We start from the raw sequence: 24,557 nt of genomic DNA on the forward strand, positions 1-24,557 counted from the left end.
GTAAAAATTCATACCAAGTTCCCGGGCTGTATCTCGTGGGCTGGTGCTTGACATTATTTCTCCTGAGCGTCCAGGGTCTGTATGTGAGCCAGCTGCCTTACTTGTATGGTGCGGTGGTGAGATGTTCCACGTAGTACTAATAAGTATCGTCTGGTTGAAATTGGAGCTGTGTATCAGTTGTCTTTTTGACCTCATGGCTATGAAGAAGAAGAAGAAGAAGAAGAAGAAGAAGGAGTGTCATGTAATCTGTTGTCTTGCTGTGCAGCATTGTATGCGAATGTCAATATGGTCAGTATTTCCTTCCAATTTTTACATTCAGTATTAATGTACATTGATAGCAACTTCACAGTGAGGCAGTTTGTCTGTGGATGATAGGCAGCTGTCATCTTGTCGATGGTGTCACAATGTGTTATTACCTCTGATACTAGTCTCAACTGGAAAACTTTTCCACAATGAGAGATCATCACAACGTATGCACAGTGCTTCAAAATAATGTCTTCTATAAGGAATTTTGCAATTTTCTGAGCTGCAGCAGTCGACACGGCTGCAGTGTCAGCATAGTGATTGAAGTAGTCAGTTCAGACTATTATCAGTCAATTCGCATTTGTTTACTTTGGAAACTCCCCAAGAGATCAATTTTAGTTCAGTTCAGATTCTTCTGCAGACAGGATTGTTACCAGATGCCCTGGAGGTAATAGTGCTGCAGGCTTCTGTCATTGGCATTCCTTACAGTGGCTGACAGTGTTTCTAATGGATCAGTAGAGACTTGGCTTGTGTTACCTACATCTGAACTGGTTATGAGAATTCATGAACCTCAGGTGACCAGATGTTAGAGCATCATGGCAATACTTCAGGATTGTTGGCTGCAGAGGAGCTGCGGTGACAAGTAACTATTTCCTCCCCATTGGGTCAGAGTTCCTAATATACAATGTTCCTCACTCTTCAATGTTTCTATTGTTTTCAGCTGTGCTGGATCTTCCCACTGTTCTGTGCAGTGTCATTTAATGCAGCGATGATTGAGAGTTTGTCCATGTTGCTGTGTTCTGCTGAAGGATCCGTTTCAATGCCGTCAGTGTCCGTTTGTCTGTATCCATTTTGTATACCATTGCGACGAAGTAGTCTTGAAGCCTGAGTGCCCACCTTGCCACTCAACCTAACAGATCTTTCAGGCTAGTCACTCAGCATAGAGAATGGTGATCTCTCAAAACACTGAATTGTTTGTCAAATAAATATGGCTCGAAATTGATGGCCCAAACAACTGCAAGGCAACCTCCTCCTCCTCCTCCTCCGCCTCCTCTCCCCCTCCCCCCCCCCCCCTCCAGTCCTGCCCCCACCCCCCGCTCTCTCTCTCTCTCTCTCTCTCTCTCTCTCTCTCTCTCTCTCTCTCTCTCTAAAAGTAGTTTTTCTGTGACTTGGAGATCATGCTGGAAGCATAACGTGTCACCTTCCAACATTTTCCTGAATTTGTACTAGAACTGCCCCTATCCCGAAACCACTAGTGTTGGTGTGAAGTTGTGCTGTGGCCTTCTCGTTGCATAATGCCAGATCTTGAGATGATGTAGACCACCTCCTCAAAGAAAGATCTTTCTTGTGCCTCATTCTAAGAAAATTTGCCATCTCCCTACAATAGTTCTTGCAAGTGATGTGCCTTGATACAGATGTCCTTTATGAATTGCTGGTAATAAAGTACATTCCAAGAAAACTTCTCACATCAGGAACTGCCAAGGATTCAGGATATCTGTGACTGTTCTTATGTTCTTATTTTCTTTGGATTGGGATGGATTCCATTTCCATTCACTAGATTCCTCAAGATTTTTATTTCTTGGGCGGGGATTAGCAACTTTTCACATTTAGGTGGAGACCTGCAGTCTGAACACACTTCAACACAGTCTTAAGTCAGCTTAGATGTTCTTCAAATGTCTTCGAAAAAATGATGTCATCCAGATTGCAAACACATGTTGTCCATTTAGGATGTTGGAGCAGGTTGTCCATCATCCATCTGAAGGTGACTAGAGAGTTATGTAGTCCAAATGACATAAAAACTGTCAAGAGTTGTAAAGGCATCTCTATTGGTTAGCAACATCAGCATCAATTTGCCAGTAGCCTCTCTCCATGTCAGTAGTTGAGATATACGGTGCTCATTTCAAGCAGTCCAGAGTGTCATCAATGTGCGGCCATGGGTAGACATCTTTTTTGTTTGTAGTCAACACAAATTTGTGTTTTATAGAGGGTCCCTTGGTCTGCCTTTTCTCCACTCTGGATTTGAAAGAATCTGAAAGTTGAAGCAGAATGACAAACAGTCCTGTTGGAAGAACACACAACTGGGTTCGGACTGTTATAAGCCCTTCCTCAGGTTTCATAGCAGTGCTGTGGTCCCCAAGTGCTGCGAATACCAGGTGTGGTGTGCTGCCTGTAAGTGCAGAACAGCACACAGCGCTTGGTACATGTGGACCTCGGGGACCACAGGACAGCTATGACACCTGAGGAAGGGCTTATAACATAACAGTCTGAAACCAGTCGTGTGAAAATGAAGTAATTTACAACTGAAGCAGTATTTTCAACCTCTGCTATGAAGCAGAATGGCTATTTGTTGCTGGCACTGTTCCTCAGTCAGGCCAGATCCTGTCAGTAGTTTGATGGTAGCTAAACACGCCTCCCCCCCCCCCCCCAAACCCCAACCGCCCAACCCCACCCCACCCCACCCCACCCCCGTGTTACCTGTAATGGTAGCAGAGCACGTTTCTTTGTCGCTAGCACTAAGCTGACCTTCTAGGACTGGTTTGGCTCCCTCTGCACATACCTGTCGTGATCCAAAGTTTTCCTTGACCACTCTACTATGCTTATGATCATCGGTGACACTTAGATTTATTTTTTGAGACTGAATAGCTGTTTTACAATCGGCTAAAGCTTCACAGTTTAACTGTGCTTCTCAGTTGACAGCTGGAACTCACCTCATTGATGATGGTGGGGCAACAATCTCTTTGGTAGCAAACAACTGCCCAGAGCAATCTTTGTTATGTGTGCTTGTTGGAATAGCTTCATCGAAATGGAGCTCTGATCTTGCACAGTGTATGACTGCTTGTGATGCCTGCAAGAAATTCCATTTGAGAGTAACATCATGACTACATTCTGGTGAAACAACAAATTCAAAAGACTTTGTTCTGTCATAGATAGGTATTTTTGCAATACATGTTCCTGTCAGCTGACATATTTCCCATTTGTGACCTTCAGTACAATTGCTTTCATAACATGGAACATAAGTCTTCATTAGCTGACACCAATAAACATCCGGAATTACAGAAAATGAAGCCCCTAAGTCAACTAGTGCTCAGACAAGTTGGTCATTGATGATATTTCCTGTCATCTTGGTAACTATTGTGTATGGAGAATTTTCATCTGTGTTGACTTCTCTTAGTTTTCCTGAATTCGGCAGCTAGGTGGCTGGCTGCCAACAGGGAACAGCTATGGCATGTTGGTGAGTGACCTGACCCACAGCACAGCAATGAGCTTCAGCCAACAGGTTGACTATAATTGTCAGCAGTTGTCACGTGTGAATAGGATTGTTATGACTGTTGACATCTTGTGGCATAATAGTTGTTGGACACTCATCTTCTTTCTCTGCAGTAGTGCCCATGTCCAGGGCGTCCACAGTGAAAACAGGCTGGTGTGTTGTCCTCCGTCCTCCAAATGCCTATTCTTCTGCTGGGCATTTTACTTGGGGGAGGAGTTGGTTGGATCTGGGTTGTTGTTTGACAGCAGCAGCCTGAGGCCAAGCTGGCCCATTCCATTCTTCAGCATATGTTTGAGTGGAGGTGGAAATTGGTGCCAAAGATTGATATACCTATAATTCAACACTCTCTGACTTCCTGACACATGGGGTTGATATTCAGGGCTGCTATCTCTTGTGTACTCAGGCCAACATTTATGACTGCCACATACTGCTGTATCTATTCTCTTACTGTCTGGTGTATAGGAGAGGTGAGCTCATGGCTGTCATCGACAACCACTGTAGGGACCACATTCGGGAGCCGATAATATCTCTTTCGTGCAACTTGTTTCTGTTGCATTTGCTCAATGCACTGGCACCACTTGCTGAATTCTTTTGTTTCTATCAAATCCTTTGCTAAAAGAACTTGGTACATGTCTTCTGCAACTCCTTTCTCAAAATTGATATTTTGTCAGCTTGTGACATTCGGGTTCACAGTGGTGGGAGGGCCACACCATTTGTATCTATGGCTATGTAATTTTGCCATGGCATTGGGTCCTGTTCCTCCATTGTTATTCTTCTAAGCAGACTTGCTGTTGGTTGTCACCATATGTTTTCTTCAGTTTGGCCTGGAATTTGTCCCAGCTATTTGACTTCTCTTTTTTGTTCTCAAACCATTTCAGGGCTGCACTGTTCGGGTAAAAGTAAACATTTGCCAAATGTCATTCCACTTTTTGTATTTGGCAACTTTTTTGAATCCTTTCAGCCATTTCCTTTGGTCCTGACCAGCATCTGTGGGAAATGATTGATGCCTGATGTGAAGCAGATTTACTACTGATTAAGACTCCATCTATTTCTTGAATATACAGTATATATCTTTAAATTATTTGCTGCTTGTATTCTGATTCTTGTACATGTGAGTGATGGCTTTTACATTGCCTAACTGCAGCTACAGTGATGTAGACACTTTGAAGCACCTGGGGTCTCCGTCAGACAATGTCACATTCTAAAGCACAGTGAAGTCCATATATGAAGGCAGTGATGTACGACACTTAGAACTGAAAACACATTTATTACTGATAACAACATGCAACCAGAACAGAATTTACCTGGATGGAGAGTGTAGTTATTTATACAAACAGTGAATATTCCAGAATCCTAGTATTTATACAACCATCGAATATTACACATATACAAATATTACAAACATAGATATTTGAAGAACCTTCCCGAAGTAATAAATATGAAATAACAATTGCTGGTGATCTGGTTTGAACCAGCGACCTGCAACATGTCAGCCAGCTATGCTAACCACTACACCACACTGCATACACCACATATTGTGTCAGTATGAAAATTATCAAATATGGCACTTAAATTTTGTAAACACGTAAATCCACACGGCATCTGCTCGATTTGCTTCTGACAGCCAGTAAGCTCTCAGTCTACACTACAGATCAGGGTATCACTGCAAATTTAGTTATACACAATAAAAATAATATTGAGTATATATTGTTATAAACCTCCGTGGTGTTCTCCTGTACTGCTAGAAACACATTTGCATGACATCACATCGTGTGATGTGATAGATTGATCATAGCAAACCGAGGAGACACCATGTTGGTTTCCATCCTTATGGAGTTAAATTGCCCACTTTTTTAAACTCATGCACCATATTAAAGACGTATCCAAAACACCTAGTTTTTGATAAGTGTTTTTGTGCAAAATTGTTAGGAAATATGTGGATAAAACTGTTACTTCTGTTTCAAGTTAAAATGCCTTGAAGATGAATTCATTATTGTGGAATACGGAATTTTTGGTGATGAAACCAGCAGTCTTTGAAAAACATAAAAAGACAAATACTTCATGGAGATTTGAAGACAACATGGAAATGCCTTAGGCTGCTCCTTCAAACTAGGCTGCCATCTCTTACGGCCACATATCCATACAAGTCTGTCTCTCAACTCTATGATGATAATGAAGAATTCTATTGATGATGATGTGGCAAAGATGCTGTTATGTATAACTGGAATAGCATGTCTCTGCAAGGTAGATACCTGAGGGGATACAAATCCTTCATTATTTACAGGAAAACCAATTTTCATAACAGCAGAAAATGTGATCATAGCCATATGCCTACTGTTGTACTGAATGGAGTTTGGCTTCCATATTCAAATATACACTCAAGAGTGACTGTTTTCACAGTATAGTGAAGCTTTGATGGATCAGCAGCTTAATAAAGGGAATGTTAAAAACAGTTAAATTAGACAAACTAGAGAACATACTGGAACTTGAAAGATAATCCAACTGAAAATAACACCAAAATTGTCCATAAAGTAACACCAAAGTTGGCCCTCAAAATAAAATGCTATTATCATGTTCATAGATATTGTCCATCAACCACATGTCAGTTTACAGATATCATATGAGACAGTGATACCATCTGACATACTCATCCCAATTTAGTTTGTATCAATATGAATTCCTGAACGTTTGACAGGTTAAATTTGTGTGTCCTTATGTACTGGTGATAGTGGTAATGGATTATTTTCTGTGAGTTAGTCTCCTATTTGTATTATTGCATGTAACTTGTTGACTCAGCCAACATTAATGGTATTTTTTAATAAAAACTTCATTGGTATGGCAGAAAATTTCTCTTGGTCATAACGCCAAAGCCGGGATGTCATGCACTAGTCAGTTTAATTCAGGACTGTCTTACACTGCCTATCGTAGTTCCTGAACACATTCAGCTGTATTCCTGGTAGATTGAAATCTAAAAAATGACTAAGACATAAATGGAGATGCAATGTAACTCAAAATGGGACTAAGAGAATTTTATTTCTCACCAAGAAAAATAAAAAAAAGTTACATACCCTTAGATGTGTAGTATATTTTATTTTGAATACATTTCTAGATTTCTCAGCCATGAATATATGTTTATTGCTGTTAGTAACGTGAATGCTGACAGCTTTATTTAATGGCTAAATTATATCACTTTTATTTGCAGTAGTTAGTATGATGATCAGATGTTTGAATGAGTGACCCTGAGTCAGTAACCATTTGAAATGGAGCTGTTTTGTTTGAAACTAGTACTGTGGTGTCACTGCCAGACACCACACTTGCTAGGTGGTAGCCTTTAAATCGGCCGCGGTCCGTTAGTATACGTCAGACCCGCGTGTCACCACTATCAGTGATTGCAGACTGAGCGCCGCCACACGGCAGATCTAGTCTAGAGAGACTCCCAGCACTCACCCCAGTTGTACAGCCAACTTTGCTAGTGATGGTTCACTGTCTACATACGCTCTCATTTGCCGAGACGACAGTTTAGCATAGCCTTCAGCTACGTCATTTGCTACGACCTAGCAAGGTGCCATATTCAGTTACTAACAGATAATATTGTGACTCATGTACCGTCAAGAGCGACGTTCATCATAAATGGATTAAAGTGAAGTATCAACTAGCTACGTCCGCTTTCTGAATTCTAATTCCTTGTCATGTTCAAGACCTCACGTCAGTATAGTTCTGCCCTCTTCACGCCAGTGTGCGTGAGCTAAAATGCATGCATTTCGGCTTCCTCTAGTAACACGGTGTTGGATCTTCTGCCAACCCAACAAGTACTAATGTAAAAATTAAACAAAAAGTGAAGGACGTTACAATGAATCATTCTGCACAACAGTGTAATTATAAGTTAGCTATACACATACCTAATATCTTTTTCTAGTGTGCACAGTTATGTATCTTACTTCATTGCTACATCCATTAGTGTATTTTGTTTGTCCCTGTCCCTGCGCTTGCTGATGAAAACTTCTGTAATATTTTTATTTTTCAATTTCAGGACAATTTTGAGAAGAGTTCTTACAAGCACGTCAGAATCACTTCGCCTCTATGCAACTCAAATGATGACTGTTTTTCTGAGAGCTAAAGTTACTGATTTTCACAAGTGGGGTGTAGAGATGCTTGTCGCACAGTTACAGGATACATCTAGGAGTGTGTGCCTTGCTGCAGTTTCTGTTCTCATGGAGGCTGCTGAAGAGGAGGTATCTACTTTCCTTTATAACTTGTGTATAAGTATATTGTTTATTGATTTTTCCATTTCAGGTACAATAAAGGATTTTTTGTTTTCTTTTTTTTCTATAGATTGTTTCAGTTACACTGTAATTACGTTCAGATAATTATGAGAACCTATATAAATTATTACACCTGTTCATTATGTTGCATATAAAAATCCAGTATTACTAAATATTTGCATAACCAAATTTACTCTCCAGATTAGGATACGCTCGTATTAAATTCATTCTCAAAGTTTAAATGAAATGTGCACGATGCATCAATGCACAACAAAGATTAAATTTGATGGTGGAGTAGTTGACATTTCATACGTATTTACGTCAATGATATAAAAAACAAAGATGATGTGACTTACCAAATGAAAGTGCTGGCAGGTCGACAGACACACAAACATACACACAAATTTCAAGCTTTCGCAACAAACTGTTGCCTCATCAGGAAAGAGGGAAGGAGAGGGAAAGACGAAAGGATGTGGGTTTTAAGGGAGAGGGTAAGGGGTCATTCCAATCCCGAGAGCGGAAAGACTTACCTTAGGGGGAAAAAAGGACGGGTATACACTCGCGCGCGCACACACACACACATATCCAGACACACACACACATCGATCCAATTCTGGACAGAATCAATGAAGTTTAGAACTATATCATAATTACTGCACACATGGCAACACTTCATTGTCAACCACTTCGCAAAAGCACTCACCTGCATCCCTCTCCCGTGCCTTCTGAGTAGAAAGAGCATTCAGCAGTTTTGAGAGAGTGTTTCTATTTGTGAGAAGGAAAATTGTATGTTTTGACAAGTCGCACACTACCACACAATGCTCAGACAATTGAAATAACTTTCAAATGTGGTACATTTAGTAAAAATTCCTACAACCCACCATGCTTTCCAATTGAAAATACAGGGTGGCTATAATTAAACTTTCACTACTTGAGGCAGTGTAGACAGAAAACTATTTACCATATGGATGCACAACTTTATATGAATGATCTTCAGACCATGTGCTGCAGGATATGCATTGTTAGTAGTGTTATTTCATGAGATGTTGTTAGGGGCTGGTACTGGCACAGCAACGTAGTGTTGAAACGCAACCAACTGTGGGCATTACAGTTGCAGACAGTCAACATGGGTCTATATAAGGTGAGTGGGGCTTTATTTGTAAAGCTTTTATATGAAAACAACAGTAATAGTGCTGCTGCTCTTGATGAGTATTAACAAATGGTTCAAATGGCTCTGAGCACTATGCGACTTAACTTCGAGTATTAACACCTTAAAGGTATACGAAGAGGTCCTCTTTCTGCACTACATCTACATCTACATCTACATTTATACTCCGCAAGCCATCCAACGGTGTGTGGCGGAGGGCACTTTACGTGCCACTGTCATTACCTCCCTTTCCTGTTCCAGTCGCGTATGGTTCACGGGAATAACGACTGTCTGAAAGTCTCCGTGCGCGCTCTAATCTCTCTAATTTTACATTCGTGATCTCCTCAGGAGGTATAAGTAGGGGGAAGCAATATATTCGATACCTCATCCAGAAACGCACCCTCTCGAAACCTGGCGAGCAAGCTACACCGCGATGTAGAGCGCCTCTCTTGCAGAGTCTGCCACTTGAGTTTATTAAACATCTCCGTAACGCTATCACGGTTACCAAATAACCCTGTGACGAAACGCGCCGCTCTTCTTTGGATCTACTCTATCTCCTCCGTCAAACCGATCTGGTACGGATCCCACACTGATGAGCAATACTCAAGTATAGGTCGAACGAGTGTTTTGTAAGCCACCTCCTTTGTTGATGGACTACATTTTCTAAGCACTCTCCCAATGAATCTCAACCTGGTACCCGCCTTACCAACAATTAATTTTATATGATCATTCCACTTCAAATCGTTCCGCACGCATACTCCCAGAATGAATGATGAATAACATGATTTGGAAGTTTAAATTAACTGTTGATTAGGGAATTGCTCCTGGGAGAGGCCAATGGCTAGTTGCGCCACTAGTTATTGAAGAAGTTACTGTTGCCATGGCTAAGAATGCTGGACAGAGTTCAGTTTTCAAGCAGTGCACGAGCTGTGTTGTGACATCTGAACATTGCGTGGTCCACTGTTCGAAAAGTGCTGTGAACAATTGTGAAATGGAATCTCTAGTGTAGTTCCAGGCTGTTGTGGATGCAGATGATTGTCACATTGAGCATTGTTTGTAACCTGGAATGTAAACATGGTATACTATTAATAAATGTTACCCTCACATGTGGAAATCAAAATGTATTTCTTTAATAGTTAATTCATTATTTCTCTTCTGCGTGTTCTTACAAATGTTTCCACAAAGTTTTGTTGTCCTACGATCACTTGTTTTTCGTGGGAGCCTTCTCAGGTAGTGAAAATTTAATTATAACCACCCTGTATGCTGAATTACTTCATGGTAACTTTTAATGACGTAACAAGTAAGTTTCTTGCCTCCCCCTCACACATGCGCACATTACTAATTTCTCATCCTGAAAGACTTTTAATAATCATCCTCAAGCTATGAATCCTTATGGAATTTGTCCAAGAAACTTTGTTGAAATTGATTGGAATTAACAAAGTTCAGGAAAGAATGCACTCAGTATCTAGTTTTAAATTTTTTTATTTTAATTTTCTGGTAAGCACCAAAATTTTAAAAATGTGTACACAGAGTGCCGAATAAGTAATGAGACAACTAGCTTTACATCCAAGCTAAGAACTTTGTTTCACTTTCCTTGTTACATAGATTCAAAACAATCCCCTTGCATCTCCACACAATGTTTACATTGATCAGTTGTGTTGTTGAAAAAATGCTGGAAGTCCTGACTGTGTACTTCCTTCAGTCTGTCAGTCACAGCACATTGGATGTCCTCAGTGTCACTGAAACATTTCCCTTGTAAATTTCATTTAATTTTTGGAAATATAAAAAAGTCTGTGGAGCACTTGTGCACCACTAAGGCACTCATCCTCATAAACATGTTGCATGTCTTCATAAAATTCTGATGCTGTTTTTCCTAATTTGCATTAAAATTTTGTCACAGCTCTTTGATCCATGGTGCCTTGTTTGACTGTCACTACTTGCACAATGTTACTTTAGTGGCAGCTGTGGATGCAGTGGCTGAGTTATCAACATGATTGAAGCATCTGAGTGTTCAGCACAGTCTAGTGGGTCAAATGATAACCTGTTTGACACTTTCCTGAAAATATTCCAGGGGAAAACGTTATTTCTTTGGCACACTGTGTACATAAGGTCAAGGTATGAGGTAGCTCTTAGCTGTTTCATCATTGTTATCTTCAGGGTTTATTACACCAACATATTTAGTATTTGCAGTTATGTAATCCTGAAGATGCTGGAAGAGAGGAAGGATTACTGATAAATAACAACCTAACATGCACTAAATTCCTTGATGCTCTCAAACCTCTTTAGCAAATGGAAGCAGGGCTGTAATTGACCACAACAGTCATTACTTTCTTCTCCTACCACAAAACCATCAGAAGAACATGTTATTTGCTAGTTACTAGGGTTTATTCAAATCTGGAACACTTATAAACTGATATAACAATCGAATAAAACTGTGGGGTACTCACTGGGAAAGGTTGCACCATTCCTATGCAGGCCATCATCTCAGTCCTTATGCAGACCCCTTCCTAATACCGGGATGGGTGACTAGAGGTGTGATTGAACAATGAGCAGTGATCAGTGAAACCCAGAAGATAATAGTGGTATTGATCCTTTGTGTCACAGCCTCAGAGGGCTCACAATTCTTTTGGGAGCACGTATGTGGGGAATGTGGAGCCCCAAGCCATTGCACTACATCTTCCTTTCCTGTGCTGCAGTCTTACACTCTGATTATATCTTTTCTCAGACTTAGTCTGTTGGACAAATTCCGTTCTGACAACGTAGCTTGCTTGTGGAACTTAAGTTATAGATTTTCCCTGTGTTGTTTCCATATTTTAAACCACCTATTTTGGTTTAACTTATTTTCAGTCTTACAAATGATAGAACACAGCAGTTAGTCATACTTCTTCACAGGTTTTGTGTGACAAATCTAGATTTCGGTTAGTGTCTAGCCATTATCAGTGCGTTATTTCATAGTATCAATGCATGTCAGTCCCCTGTTGTTCGGGTGTCTGTCACAGTTGTTTCAAGACTACTGGCAATCTTGAAAGAACTGTGCCAAATAAAACCTGCAAAAAAGGGTGACTCATTGCTGTGCTCTATCATTTGCAAGTCATATCACAGATGCTGAGTGCACCCAGATTCATATTGCATCTGGATTTGTCCGTAACCTTATCAAAATTTTGAAGAAAGGTGTGTGTCATACGGGAAAGTTTGCACAATACTCAGCATGGTAGCCATTACCTCCTTGTGTATGCTAATAAGTACCTTTATATATAAAAACAAATATGAGGTGACTTACCGAACGAAAGCGCTGGCAGGTCGATAGACACACAAACAAACACAAACATACACACAAAATTCAAGCTTTCGCAACAAACTGTTGCCTCACCAGGAAAGAGGGAAGGAGAGGGGAAGACGAAAGGAAGTGGGTTTTAAGGGAGAGGGTAAGGAGTCATTCCAATCCCGGGAGCGGAAAGACTTACCTTAGGGGGAAAAAAGGACAGGTATACACTCGCACACACGCACATATGTCTGCTTGTGTCTGTATGTGTGGATGGATATGTGCGTGTGTGCGAGTGTATACCTGTCCTTTTTTCCCCCTAAGGTAAGTCTTTCCGCTCCCGGGATTGGAATGACTCCTTACCCTCTCCCTTAAAACCCACTTCCTTTCGTCTTCCCCTCTCCTTCCCTCTTTCCTGATGAGGCAACAGTTTGTTGCGAAAGCTTGAATTTTGTGTGTATGTTTGTGTTTGTTTGTGTGTCTATCGACCTGCCAGCGCTTTCGTTCGGTAAGTCACCTCATCTTTGTTTTTATATATAATTTTTCCCACGTGGAATGTTTCCTTCTATTATACTAATAAGTACCTTGTCGTAGCCCCTTACAACACAGGAAGGCACTATTGATGCCTGGGCTGTTACCTCCTTGTGTATGCTAATAAGTAGCTGCCTGTCCATTTGGGGCAACAGGACTCCAAGCAATGGCTATTGAACCAGGTGGCCATTGCTGTGGCTGGGCAGCACCCGTAGGGACAGCCCTCATTCAGAGTGGGCAGCATCATGGCAGATGTGTGTCGTGAACAGACCTAAGCTAACAGCCTGTAGCCATGAAGCTGGTTTGCTCATGGACAGATGGAAAATTCCTTCTCTCTGGAGAAATATCTTGCCTTTGTAAATTACATAATGGTTAAGTCTTAAATAAAATGGGGAATAATACCCAGTCACATGTGCTACTCTCTTGTAAAAAAAAACTGGGTGACATGCCTGTTACCATAACACTCCATAAGAGCTTAAACATGATCAGGGTTTAATTTGTCACCAGGATTTAATGCTGCAAACTTATGAAGAACTATGTGAACAGTTGGAGAAATGAGGGGGCCATTTGTTATGCTGCGTACATCTAGGCCTGCCAGACAACAATGTTGATAATGGAGCATTCATCCTTGCTTTTAAGGGGGATTTGCTTCCTGGGAAGGTTAGAATTATGGTTAAACACTGTGATGTGAAACTGTAGTTCTCACCCTTGATGTGGTACTTTAAATGTCAGTGTTTTGGACATATGACTTCTGCGGCGTACATACGACCTGATTCGTGGAGACTGGGATTGGCCACTAGTGCTTACAATGTGAGCTATCAGCTGCCCTCCATGTTCCCCATAGTGCAATACCTTAATTAAGGAATGCAAAATCTCGGAACTGAATATCTTTGATTATGTCTACCAATCTACCAATGACAGGACTCTCTTTCAGGAACTCTGTCCCAGAACTACACTTCAAAAACCTGACACCAGGCAGTGGCTGAAGGAACTGTGGACTGTGGGTCCTTGAACTATCTGATACTCTTCAGTTCACACAGCCACAGTGGATGAGCCCCCGTAAGAGTCCTGATCATTTAAAGAAGTGAAAGAGAAAAAGAAGAAATCACAGGAGGACGCTACTCCAGTGACTCTGGAGGCACCAGATCCTGCCACCCTGTCTGACCTATGTTTGTTGATGTTGTTCCACCATCACTAGTGGTGGCAGACATCGATCCTGCAGTGTCCCCTTGGTACCTTCAAGACTAACCATGATGCCCTTAACATTGTAATCTAATGGAACTGCAGTGAAAGTTGCTGTCATCTTCTAGAACTAAATCATTGGACTTCCTTTTGTTCTGTGATCGCATGTTCCTCTCAAAGAAACACATTTCACTGATGACTGTTCTTCAACTCTTTGAGGTTACAGTGCACTCTGTTAAAACCTTACTGGACCTGAGAGAGCATCTGGAAGGGTCTGTTCATTGGTTTGCACAGATATAATCAGTGAGTGGATTCCTTTCTGTGCTGTAGTGGAAGCAGTAACAGTGCAGGTGCGAATGACCCCAGCAATCACCATTTGTGATGTTTATTTACCCCCAGACAGGGCACTTACTTACCTTGAAATGACCACTTCAATCCAAACCTCCTTTACTCTTACTTGGGGATTTCACTGTGCACCACCCCATGTGGGGAAGTAGCATGTTGTCTGGTAGGAGCCTTCTGATTGACCAGTTTCTTTTCGATCTTGATCTGTCTCCCATCACTGACATTACTCTTACCCACTTTGCTGCCACTCATGGCATCTTTTTGGCTATCAACGTTACGATCACTTTACCTCAGTCTTGGTGACATTGTTCACAGACGACCCTCATCACTTTTAAATGGCTCTCTGCAAAAGCTTACTATCTAATTAAACACAGTATGAAGGAATGTTGGGAACAGTATGTCTCCTTCTTTGGAATGTATGCCTCTTCATTCCATGTGTGGGCTACGTTTTGTAATCTACTGGGCTGCCAAAGATCAGTAACTGTTCGGGTCTCCTCCTTCTGGCAGTATTTCTCCCAATGCTTTGTTTCTTACTGAACCCCTTGTGACCCCTTTGCAACAGTGTCAGCTCCCTCTTTTTAGTGGCTACCTGTAGAACACGTAAAAAACAATTGGAAGATACACCCTATCCTTTACCCTTCCACCATGTGAAGTATATAATAAACCTTTCCTTGATCAGCAATGCTTCAGGCTTTTGACTCATCACATGCATGGCCTCACTCTCTGATTCAGTTCATAATGTTATGATACAACATTTGTGATACTCAGAAACCATCTAGTTTAAGCCTAAGACTTATTTAGCTGGAAGGGGTTTTCCCTTTTCAGTGCTGTGATATCATCATCCCACTCCTTAAACCAGGCAAAAACCCAACATCCAGTGACAACTACTGACCGATTCGCTTCACCAACATGCTCCATAAACTGATTGGAAAGATGGAAACCTGACGATTATGCCAGGTTTTCGAATCCTGGAGCTTTTTGTCCCCCTGTAAATGTGATTTCCATTTTTTAAAATGCAAACATCTCATTGCAATCTTTTTTTACCCATATAAGGCATAAAACATTGCTGTGCACCATCATATTTTACTTACCTACCTTGACTGGGGCTTGTGAGACACTCAAAAGATTTTTGTTATTAGTTTTTAATCTACTGATTGTTTCAGGTAAGTGTTGGTACATCGCCCAGCTCCCCGCAGGTCCAGGAGAACGGTGTCCCTCAGGGCTCCATGCTGTTTGATACACTCTTCCTCATCGCCATTAATGGGGCAGTTACCTCTCTGAGACCAATGGTGCACTCGCACTGTGTGTCGTCGAGTTTTGCAAATGGTATAGCTCGCAGTCTGTAATCTTGGCTGAATGCCCTCTCCAAGGAGCCATTCAAAGGGCCTCCATTTCGACCCTTTCCCATGGCTTCCAGTTCCCTCCTGTGAAAATGCAAGTCAAGCTTTTCTGTCATTTTACCATGTTTCATCCTGATCCAGAACTCTACTTGAATGCCCAGCACATGGGCATTGTTGCATAGTCCAAATTTTTGGGACTCTTCCAAGAATGAAAAGCTGATATGGCCGCCCCATATTCATCAACTAAAGACTAGCTGCATGTAAAATTTGAGTGTTCTCTGCTTCCTTTCACACACCTCTTGGGGTGAGTATTACACTACTCTACTCCATTTTTACTGTGCCCTTTTCTCACAACTGGGCTGTATTTGCTATGTTTATGCCTCAGTGGCAGCTTTGGCTTTGAAATTGGACACATTACATCATTGTGGAGAAAGACTGGCAACTCGTATCACCTGAACTAGTTCTGTAGCATCTCCTTGCCAAAGCAAGGATCTTACCTCTCCGATTCCACTTACACAATCACCATACAACAATTTCCTAATCATCCAATGTATCAAATCCTTTTTTTATACAGTTGGCGTCAACCCCTTGAAACTCTCCCTTGGGTAGGATTACCAGTTGGAATGCACCTTGTGTCTGGCCTCTCAAATCCATAGAATGTTCTCCCTGCGTTTACCCGCATTGCCCACTCCTCCCATCTGTTGCTCTTCCTAGTACCTGAAACATGAATTAGGACCATTCCTTCTGGTAGAAATCCACTGCTGTTGCCTCCACATCAGTCATACTACTGCAACCAATAATTTTCTTTTAGGTGGTAAACCACCTCACGTGGTGGTTGTGGGGTGTTACAGACAGTAGCTGATATCCTGGCGGAATGAACCCTCCTGCTATCTCTCCTTGCTTAGCATATTCTTCTCGATTATTTGCCTCTACTATTGGTGGATCACTCACGGATTGTTGAACCTGGTCTTTATTTTCTCCATGAAAGTGGATCTTGTTCTCAGATACAACATTTTAAACTATTTTCGTAATGGGCAGTTTGGTTGCAGTTGGGGCTTATCCTGTCACATGCTGGGTCTGGATGACCACTGACCCAGCTCCTGTGCCAGATGCCTTGGTCATCTCTCTTTTGCTCCATTTTTACTGCTTTTAGATGCAGGTGGCCCCTTACTTTTGTTGCGTCATATGTTTCATTTTGGGGGTTGCACTCCACTTAGCATTGGGTGTTATTGACCTCATTAATACTTTGACTATAGCAGATCGTGGGTGGGACAGTTGTGGGAGGGATGGCCCCTGTCACTTGCAGAGATCCAGGGGACATTTACATGGCCCCACCCTCCTACTGACCTGTTATTTCTTTCACATTCTTTTATTGTTGTCAGTTCAACTAATATCCATTACATTTTTAGGCTTCTCTCTTTTACTATGAGGAAACACCTGGCTAGAAGACATTCTCTTGTCTATTACTGTCTCGGTGCTTAATTGTGTTGGCAGGGCAACCAGTTATGGGTGGGGTATCTCTTGCAACCAATGGGCCCTGGGAAACCCCTCATTCACTGTGATCTATGTGCTGTCCTGATCCATATACTTTTACTTCTCCTTAAATTATTTCTCATCTCTAGCATCCATATTGCTTTCAAGGCCTCTATTTTACCACTGCTACATACTTTCATAGCTCGATCAAATTTCTGACTGCTGTCACTAACTACAGGTGAACTGTCTCTTGGCTGACGGCGTGATAGCCGCACTGTTTAGTCCTCCAACCAACCCGTCAATGAATTAGGACTGATTTATTTCAAAGAGCTAGATTTTCAGCCAGCCTCATGATTCTTTGGCATCTGTTCCCCTGTTTTACAGCATTATCAAAGTGCTACTGCAATTTACACTGGTCACTATAAAACTATGGATAGGGCTGAGCCCTTAATTGGTTTGGAGGGGGAGGGGAGGGGAGGGGAGGGGAGAGGGGTTTGGATGTGGGTGAAGTTTCTCTCACCACAGATGAACATTGTGGTAGCCCTCATCTGCTCTCTGACCTGCATACTGGCCTGACCTATATACTTTTAATTCTCTTTAAATTATTTCCCGTCTCTGAAATCTGTATTGCTCGGAAGGCCATTTTTCACATTCATGATGTAGTACTTAGCAAAATACAAGACAGTATAAAATTTTACATATTTACATTCATGTACAAAATCTGCCTGATGTCACAAACTCCAGATGAACTATCTCTTGACTGATGGATTTATGACCTCACTGTTTAGTCACTTAACCTGCCCCCAAGCACCAACCTACCTACCTACACTATGTGGTCAAAAGTATCCGGACACCCCAAAAAACATACGGTTTTCATATTAGGTGCCTTGTGCTGACACCTACTGCCAGGTACTCCATATCAGCGACCTCAGCAGTCATTAGACATCATGAGAGAGCAGAATGGGGTGCTCCGCGGAACTCATGGACTTCGAACATGGTCTGGTGATTAGTGTCACTTGTGTCATATGTCTGTACGTGAGATTTCCACTCTCCTAAACATCCCTAAGTCCACTGTTTCCGATGTGCTGGTGAAGTGGAAACGTGAAGGGACATGTACAGCACAAAAGCTTACAGGCCGACCTAGTCTGTTGACTGACAGAGATCGCTGACAGTTGAAGAGGGTCGTAATGTGTAATAGGCAGACATCTATCCAGACCATCACAGAGGAATTCCAAACTGCATTAGGATCCACTGCAAGTACTATGACAGTTAGTCGGGAGGTGAGAAAACTTGGATTTCGTGGTTGAGTGGCTGCTCATAAGCCACACATCACACTGGTAAATGCCAAATGATGCCCCGCTTGGGGTAAGGAGCGTGAACTTTGGACAATTGAACAGTGGAAAAACACTGTGTTGAGTGACAAATCACAACACACAATGTGGTGATCCGATGGCAGGGTGTGGGTATGGCAAATGCCTAATGAGTGTCATCTGCCAGAGTGTGTAGTGCCAACAGTAAAATTTTGAGGCAGTGGTGTTATGCTGTGATCATGTTTTTCATGGAGGGGGCTTGCACCCCTTGTTGTTTTGCATGGCACTATCACAGCACAGGGCCTACATTGATGTTTTAAGCACCTTCTTGCTTCCTATTGTGGAAGAGCAATTGGGGGATGGCGATTGCATCTTTCAACACGATCAACAACCTGTTAATAATGCACGGCCTATGGTGGAATGGTTACATGACAATAACATCCCTATAATGGACTGGCCTGCACAGAGTCCTGACCTGAATCTTATAGAACACCTTTGGGATGTTTTGGAATGCCAACTTCGTGCCAGGCCTCACCGACCGACATCGATACCTCTCCTCAGTGCAGAATGTTGCGAAAAGTGGACTGCCATTTGCCAAGAAACCTTCCAGCACCTGATTGAATGTATGCCTGCAAGAGTGGAAGCTGTCATCAAGGCTAAGGATGGGCCAACACCATATTGAATTCCAGCATTACTGATGAAGGGCACCACGAACTTGTAAATCATTTTCAGCCAGGTGTCCGAATACTTTTGATCACATAGTGTACCTACCATTTTGTCTCGGACACCTTGCTCCATCTATTTATGCAGCATGGTCTTTTGGACTGACTGGGCGACACACCAAACTGTTGTGACATTTTAGTTTATACCACATTTTGACAGAGTACACTTAATTTTTTGTTGGCCATATTACATGTCATATTGTTATGCAGTTGAAAGCAATAATCACCAATAATTCTCATACTACGTATTTAAGTGGTGTAATAGCGTCACAGCTCCTTGGCGTTTGTTTCATTTGCTGATGCACTAATATCATCTGAACTCGTACAGGAACTAATAATTTGTGAGTAAGTGTTAATGGACGAGGGATGCTGCATTGCAATGTGCACTAAGTTAGAAATTCGAGTCAGACGGGAACCCGGATGGCTGAAGTGGTTAAGGCAACTGTTCATGAGAAGCAGTAAATCTGGGTTCGAGTCTTGGTCTGGTACAAATTTTCACCTTTCGACATTGCATTACCACAGTGCGCTGTGCTGCAGGAAATCACGAAATTCCATCCATCCCTTCCATTTCTTTCCACGTTCTCTATTTCATATAAATCGTCTTACTATATTGGGTAGGCACTTTCAAAAGTGCAATGTTTTTATGGAAGTACCGCAAGAGACGTGAACTCCAAGCAATATTTTTTTCAAAAACCTACATCCATGACTTCATTATGTCTTCTCAAATTGAACTAATTTAATATTTCTGCTAGTTTGTGTTTGGTGTATGGTATTGGGCAAACATCCCAAAAATAACATAGTTTGACACACATTTTACTGCTGAACATTCTCATTAGAATCTACTTGATCATTTTCTGACACATTGCTAGTTTTAGAGATGACTTTTATGTTAACACTTGTATTCATAACAGCTTCTAAGTATATGAACATTAACAAAGATTATTAATAGCTCACTATGTCCCCTTAATGTACTTTTTATTTTTTGTGCTGACTTTTATTTCTGTTCATGATTCCTGTGAGAGTTATGTTTTCAGTGATTTACTTTCTGATTATGATGTAGGTTTCATTTTCCCCATATTTTATCAGATTATTTTATTTGTTGTTAAGTCATGATGATCTGTTTGTACGCAACTAATAATTGGGGTATAAAATAATATTATTTGTAGCTAGTAATTGTTTTATTACAGATACATTTTCTCTTCTTGTCTCCAGGTGTATTTAGAGGCACTTATTTCTCATCGGCCTTCATTGCTGCATTTGGGAGACAGAGGGCTTCTCTTATTTATTCGTTTCTTCTCTACACCAGCTGGATTTAGCTTATTCCAAGATGACAATGTGGTTTCCAACCATCTTCATCATTGGTTTACTAGCTACAATTACAGGTGAGTTTCGATTACATTTGTACCAATGACAATTCGTAGTTCTCTTAAGAACATGAATTAAAATCCTTTGTTTATCTTTTTTTTTATTTAGACTGGTGATGTATATTAGGGTGTTAACAGATACACCTTTATTTGTACTATGCAGGCCTTCTTGTTATTTATTCTGGAAGGACATAGCACTAATAGTATTAACCCTGGTAGCTACTCTTGTGGATGTCATGCACTACATGATTCTTTTTCACAATATTTCCACTGTCTCCCTTGTTGAGACAGGTTTGAAGAATGTTAAGATTAGATTCACATGATATTACATATTTTTTATGACATACTTAATAGACCTGTTTCAAAGGAATAATGTTCAAATTCTTATCTGGCGCAATTGATTTAGTATTTTATGGTTTCCCTAAATCGCTTTTCTCAAATGGGCAGCTGATTCTTTAATCCAGGGATACAGGTATGACCTTTATTTGTTGGTTGCTGCCCTTTCTCCTTGTCTTCTTTAATCAGTATACCATTGTAATAACCTGAGGCAATTGTTACTTGAAAATATGTTTACACAAATGTGTGACAACCTTCAAAAATTATCACACCACTTCAGAGTAACGGACTATGCCGTAACCAGATATTATAATCAGATGTTAGTCTTCTTTGCTAATGGTTTCAAACAGCACATTGCTTTTTGGTAATCATTAATCATAGTTGACAAATGCTGCAGGCACTGTTACTATACTTCTGATGACACATATGTATCTCATGGACTCGTATCTCCCTGTGTGCATTGCAGTGTGGCACTTAACGTTTTGTGTCATCAACAATTCACTGTAGAAAGTTTTGATACTCATTGGCTTTCCTCAGTTTCTCAACAATCTTCTCAGATTACCTTTTTTCATAGTGAACGGCAGTGTATGAGAAAGTGCTTAGGCTCACCATTATTATGTGGTAATATATATATATATATATATATATATATATATATATATATATATATATATATATATATATATATATATATATATATATATATGATCTCAACATGAGCTCCACTCTCACACTTCCCTGAGACACCCAACACTCAGTTCATTTCTGATGACGGTTTGTTGCTGAAGCCTTATCAAAAATAAAACATTTGTTTCAAATCACTCTTCACTGCAACCATGAAAATGATGAATAGTGTATGGAATGTTAATAACCAGCTGCTTTAAAATGTAGCCTCAATTTTTGGCCATATGTAATATATGATTTATACTTGTCAATAGTGTATGTGACATACTGTAGCGACTTCATTGACTACTTCTGTTTCAGCAATCTGAGGAAAGAAATAAAACTGATATTTTGCAACTGATTCTTTTTAACGTATATTTTTAATGCTCAAAAGAAAGTAGTGTGTATATTTCAACACTGCATTCTTTAAGATTACACTTCCTATCTGTAACAGTACTGTAGTGGGATAAATTGACTCACTGTCAACATTTTTTGTTGGTGTCTGCAGTAAACCTGATCAATATTTGGCAAACACTTCATGCCCGAGCTCAGTCTGAATTACAGTCATAAAATACATTACGTCAATGTTGTTTTCTTTTAAAAGTTTTTCTACAAGTTTCTTAAAATTATCATAGCCACGGTACTTTGTTGCATGGCATTACACTTGAAAAACATATAAGTTCTAAATTTGTGTTTTTTTGCCACTATTATTTAAAGTCAAATCTGTGGGATGAAATATCTGAGCTGAAGTCTTAAACCCCTAATGCTTGGGATCCTCCCTGGAATGAAATGTCTCAGCTAAAGCCATAAACCCGTTATGTGAGGGATCCTTCTTTTTCAGCATAGCAAGTTTGCCCTGCCCCCCCCCCCCCCCCCCCAGAACAAATATACAAATATGAACTAAAAACTGGTGTGTTCCAATGCAGATGAAATCATTTCTAGGGTCTCTGTCTGTGCTGCTGTGTGGTTATGAACATGGTGTCTTCCTTGGCAAAGTTTTTATAGAATGAGTCTGAATCCTCTGTCACCTGCCTCAAACCAGCTCTAAGTTTAAAAAGAATTGGTGACCTGGGAATCAGATCCTACCCATCTAGCATGAGAACTACTTAATAATAAAACTTTCTTTCTTCATACTGATTTCCCTACATTCTTAATTTTCAATTTACTACTGAAAGTTTGTTGTGCCCTGTCTACATCTACATCTGCCAGAGGCTCATTGATTTCTAACTGAAGCAACAGGTTATACTTATTTTTCACATTCACCATGAAGCTGTCAGCTTAAATTCTAAACCTGTTTCTTCTGTTATCACTTCCCACCTCTCTTTACCTTTCTCCCTCCTAAACATGTCCAGATCTTTTGTAGCCGTGTCTGATTCAGCCTGAAGGGCAGCAGTTTTTCCCTCCTCTTCTTCTATCTCCCTGTATCTACTACATATCCTATGAAACCACTCAAGAAATTAATTTATTTCCCAAGTTCTTATGCCACTATAGTCACCCCTGTGGAAAAAACTAAAGCACCCATCACACCATACCCTGGAAAGTCTAGCATTTTTCACTTATGATAAAAATAATACTTTAGAAAGAATAAGTCAATTACATTACCAATGAAGAAGGAAACACAGTTGCAAAAGTTGGTATAAAAGTAACTGCATGTAAACAAATTACTATTGTAAATTCCTGAATCCAAACAACTTAAATTAACACTGTGTTCTGGAAATATGAACTAAATAATGAAGGAATACACTCAACTTAAATTGCTGGAAAGAAAAAAGGACAGTTAAATGAGATTCTCTAGTTTACTACGCAAAACATAAACAAAAATACATCTACAAGAGAAAAAAAAACTCACCCTTCTTGCTTGGTGCAGAGCTGTCAACTGTACCTATGATCCTGAGATCTAACCACTGAACTGGAATATGCACACCACTAGTAGTTCATACACACCCTCCAACTGGCTCATAGCAATTTCTGCAATATTCTCCAAAACAAAAAAAACAAGAATACATTTCAAAATCAGTAGATCGAAAGACGTGTAAAACACGCGCTCTCAAATTTCCGTGGACACAAATGGAATTTATTTGTGTCAGTTTAACCTCACCAACTTCACTTTGTTCAGTAAACACTGCCTCCAGCTTATGGCTCCATGCTCAACTGTAAGATGAATCTCACTACTGGGCATTTCATGCTCACTAAAAGACAACACTCACCTAGAAAATCCAGAAAAGGACTAAACAGAATTACATGCCTGCATGTGGGAACACACCACTAGTTCTTGTAGTCTTTCCATATTTGAAAAGTAACTTCATCAGTCTTCGAAGGATCACTAACTGCTGACTTCAGTTAAACATTAAATCATCAGCTCCCCTCTACGGGGCACATCTACCCCATGATGGCTGTCAGTAGACTTCTGGTTTCATGATTTAGCATTTACCCCTTTCAGTCAGTCAGTCATCAGGATAAGAATTCAAGAATTTCCATTGACTATTTCCTATTCTCATTACTAGAAAGTCTCTTAGAAGGTGCCGCTTCCTGCCAGAATCTCCAGAAGTTTATTTACACCAGGAGCTGGAAACCACTGGCAATCATGGGAAAATTACTCACCCTGCAGCCATCTAGTAAGCTCAGACCACACAATCCATTTAGGAAAAGACTGCTCCATCATCTTCAAGTGAAACTAAAGTGTCCTCCTCCAGCTACTAGACTGTGGCCCTGGCATCCACAGTAACAAACAGGATGAGGACATGGGTGTGGGCAGGAAGTGATATGTTACAGTTGGATTTTCTGTCCTTTATCAGTTTATGTAACTCTTTGCAGAGGCCTTCTATGCTCTCATCATAATGTGAACACATTTCTACTGCAGATTTCGGTGGAATATGTTTTTGTTTAATAAACAAAGTCTTGCTATTCTTGTTGATATTCATTCAATATCTGTAATGCTTCTTTATTTTCTTGTTGACATTAAATCCTGCTGAGGTATTTCCTTCCTACCCTGCTTCTCTTTCATGAAACACTTGGCTCAATTTCAATTCTATTTGGCACTTCTTTCATTTTTTCTGACAACACTGCTGTAACCCATTTGATGTTATCTAACACTTTCTCCATCTCCATT

At 40.6% G+C, this 24,557-nt stretch overlaps 1 protein-coding gene across 2 annotated transcripts in view; it reads left to right on the plus strand.

Moving 5' to 3' along the window:
• Positions 1–24,557, plus strand: part of LOC124554923 (rapamycin-insensitive companion of mTOR) — a 265,312-nt gene that overhangs the window by 124,091 nt on the left and 116,664 nt on the right. For both annotated transcript variants that reach the window (XM_047128612.1, XM_047128613.1), the window contains 2 exons: positions 7,542–7,743; positions 20,298–20,467. In XM_047128612.1, coding sequence (XP_046984568.1) covers positions 7,542–7,743; positions 20,298–20,467 — 372 coding nt within the window. The remainder of the gene's footprint in view (positions 1–7,541; positions 7,744–20,297; positions 20,468–24,557) is intronic.

Source organism: Schistocerca americana, chromosome X, assembly GCF_021461395.2.
Source record: "Schistocerca americana isolate TAMUIC-IGC-003095 chromosome X, iqSchAmer2.1, whole genome shotgun sequence".
Taxonomy (NCBI): domain Eukaryota; kingdom Metazoa; phylum Arthropoda; class Insecta; order Orthoptera; family Acrididae; genus Schistocerca; species Schistocerca americana.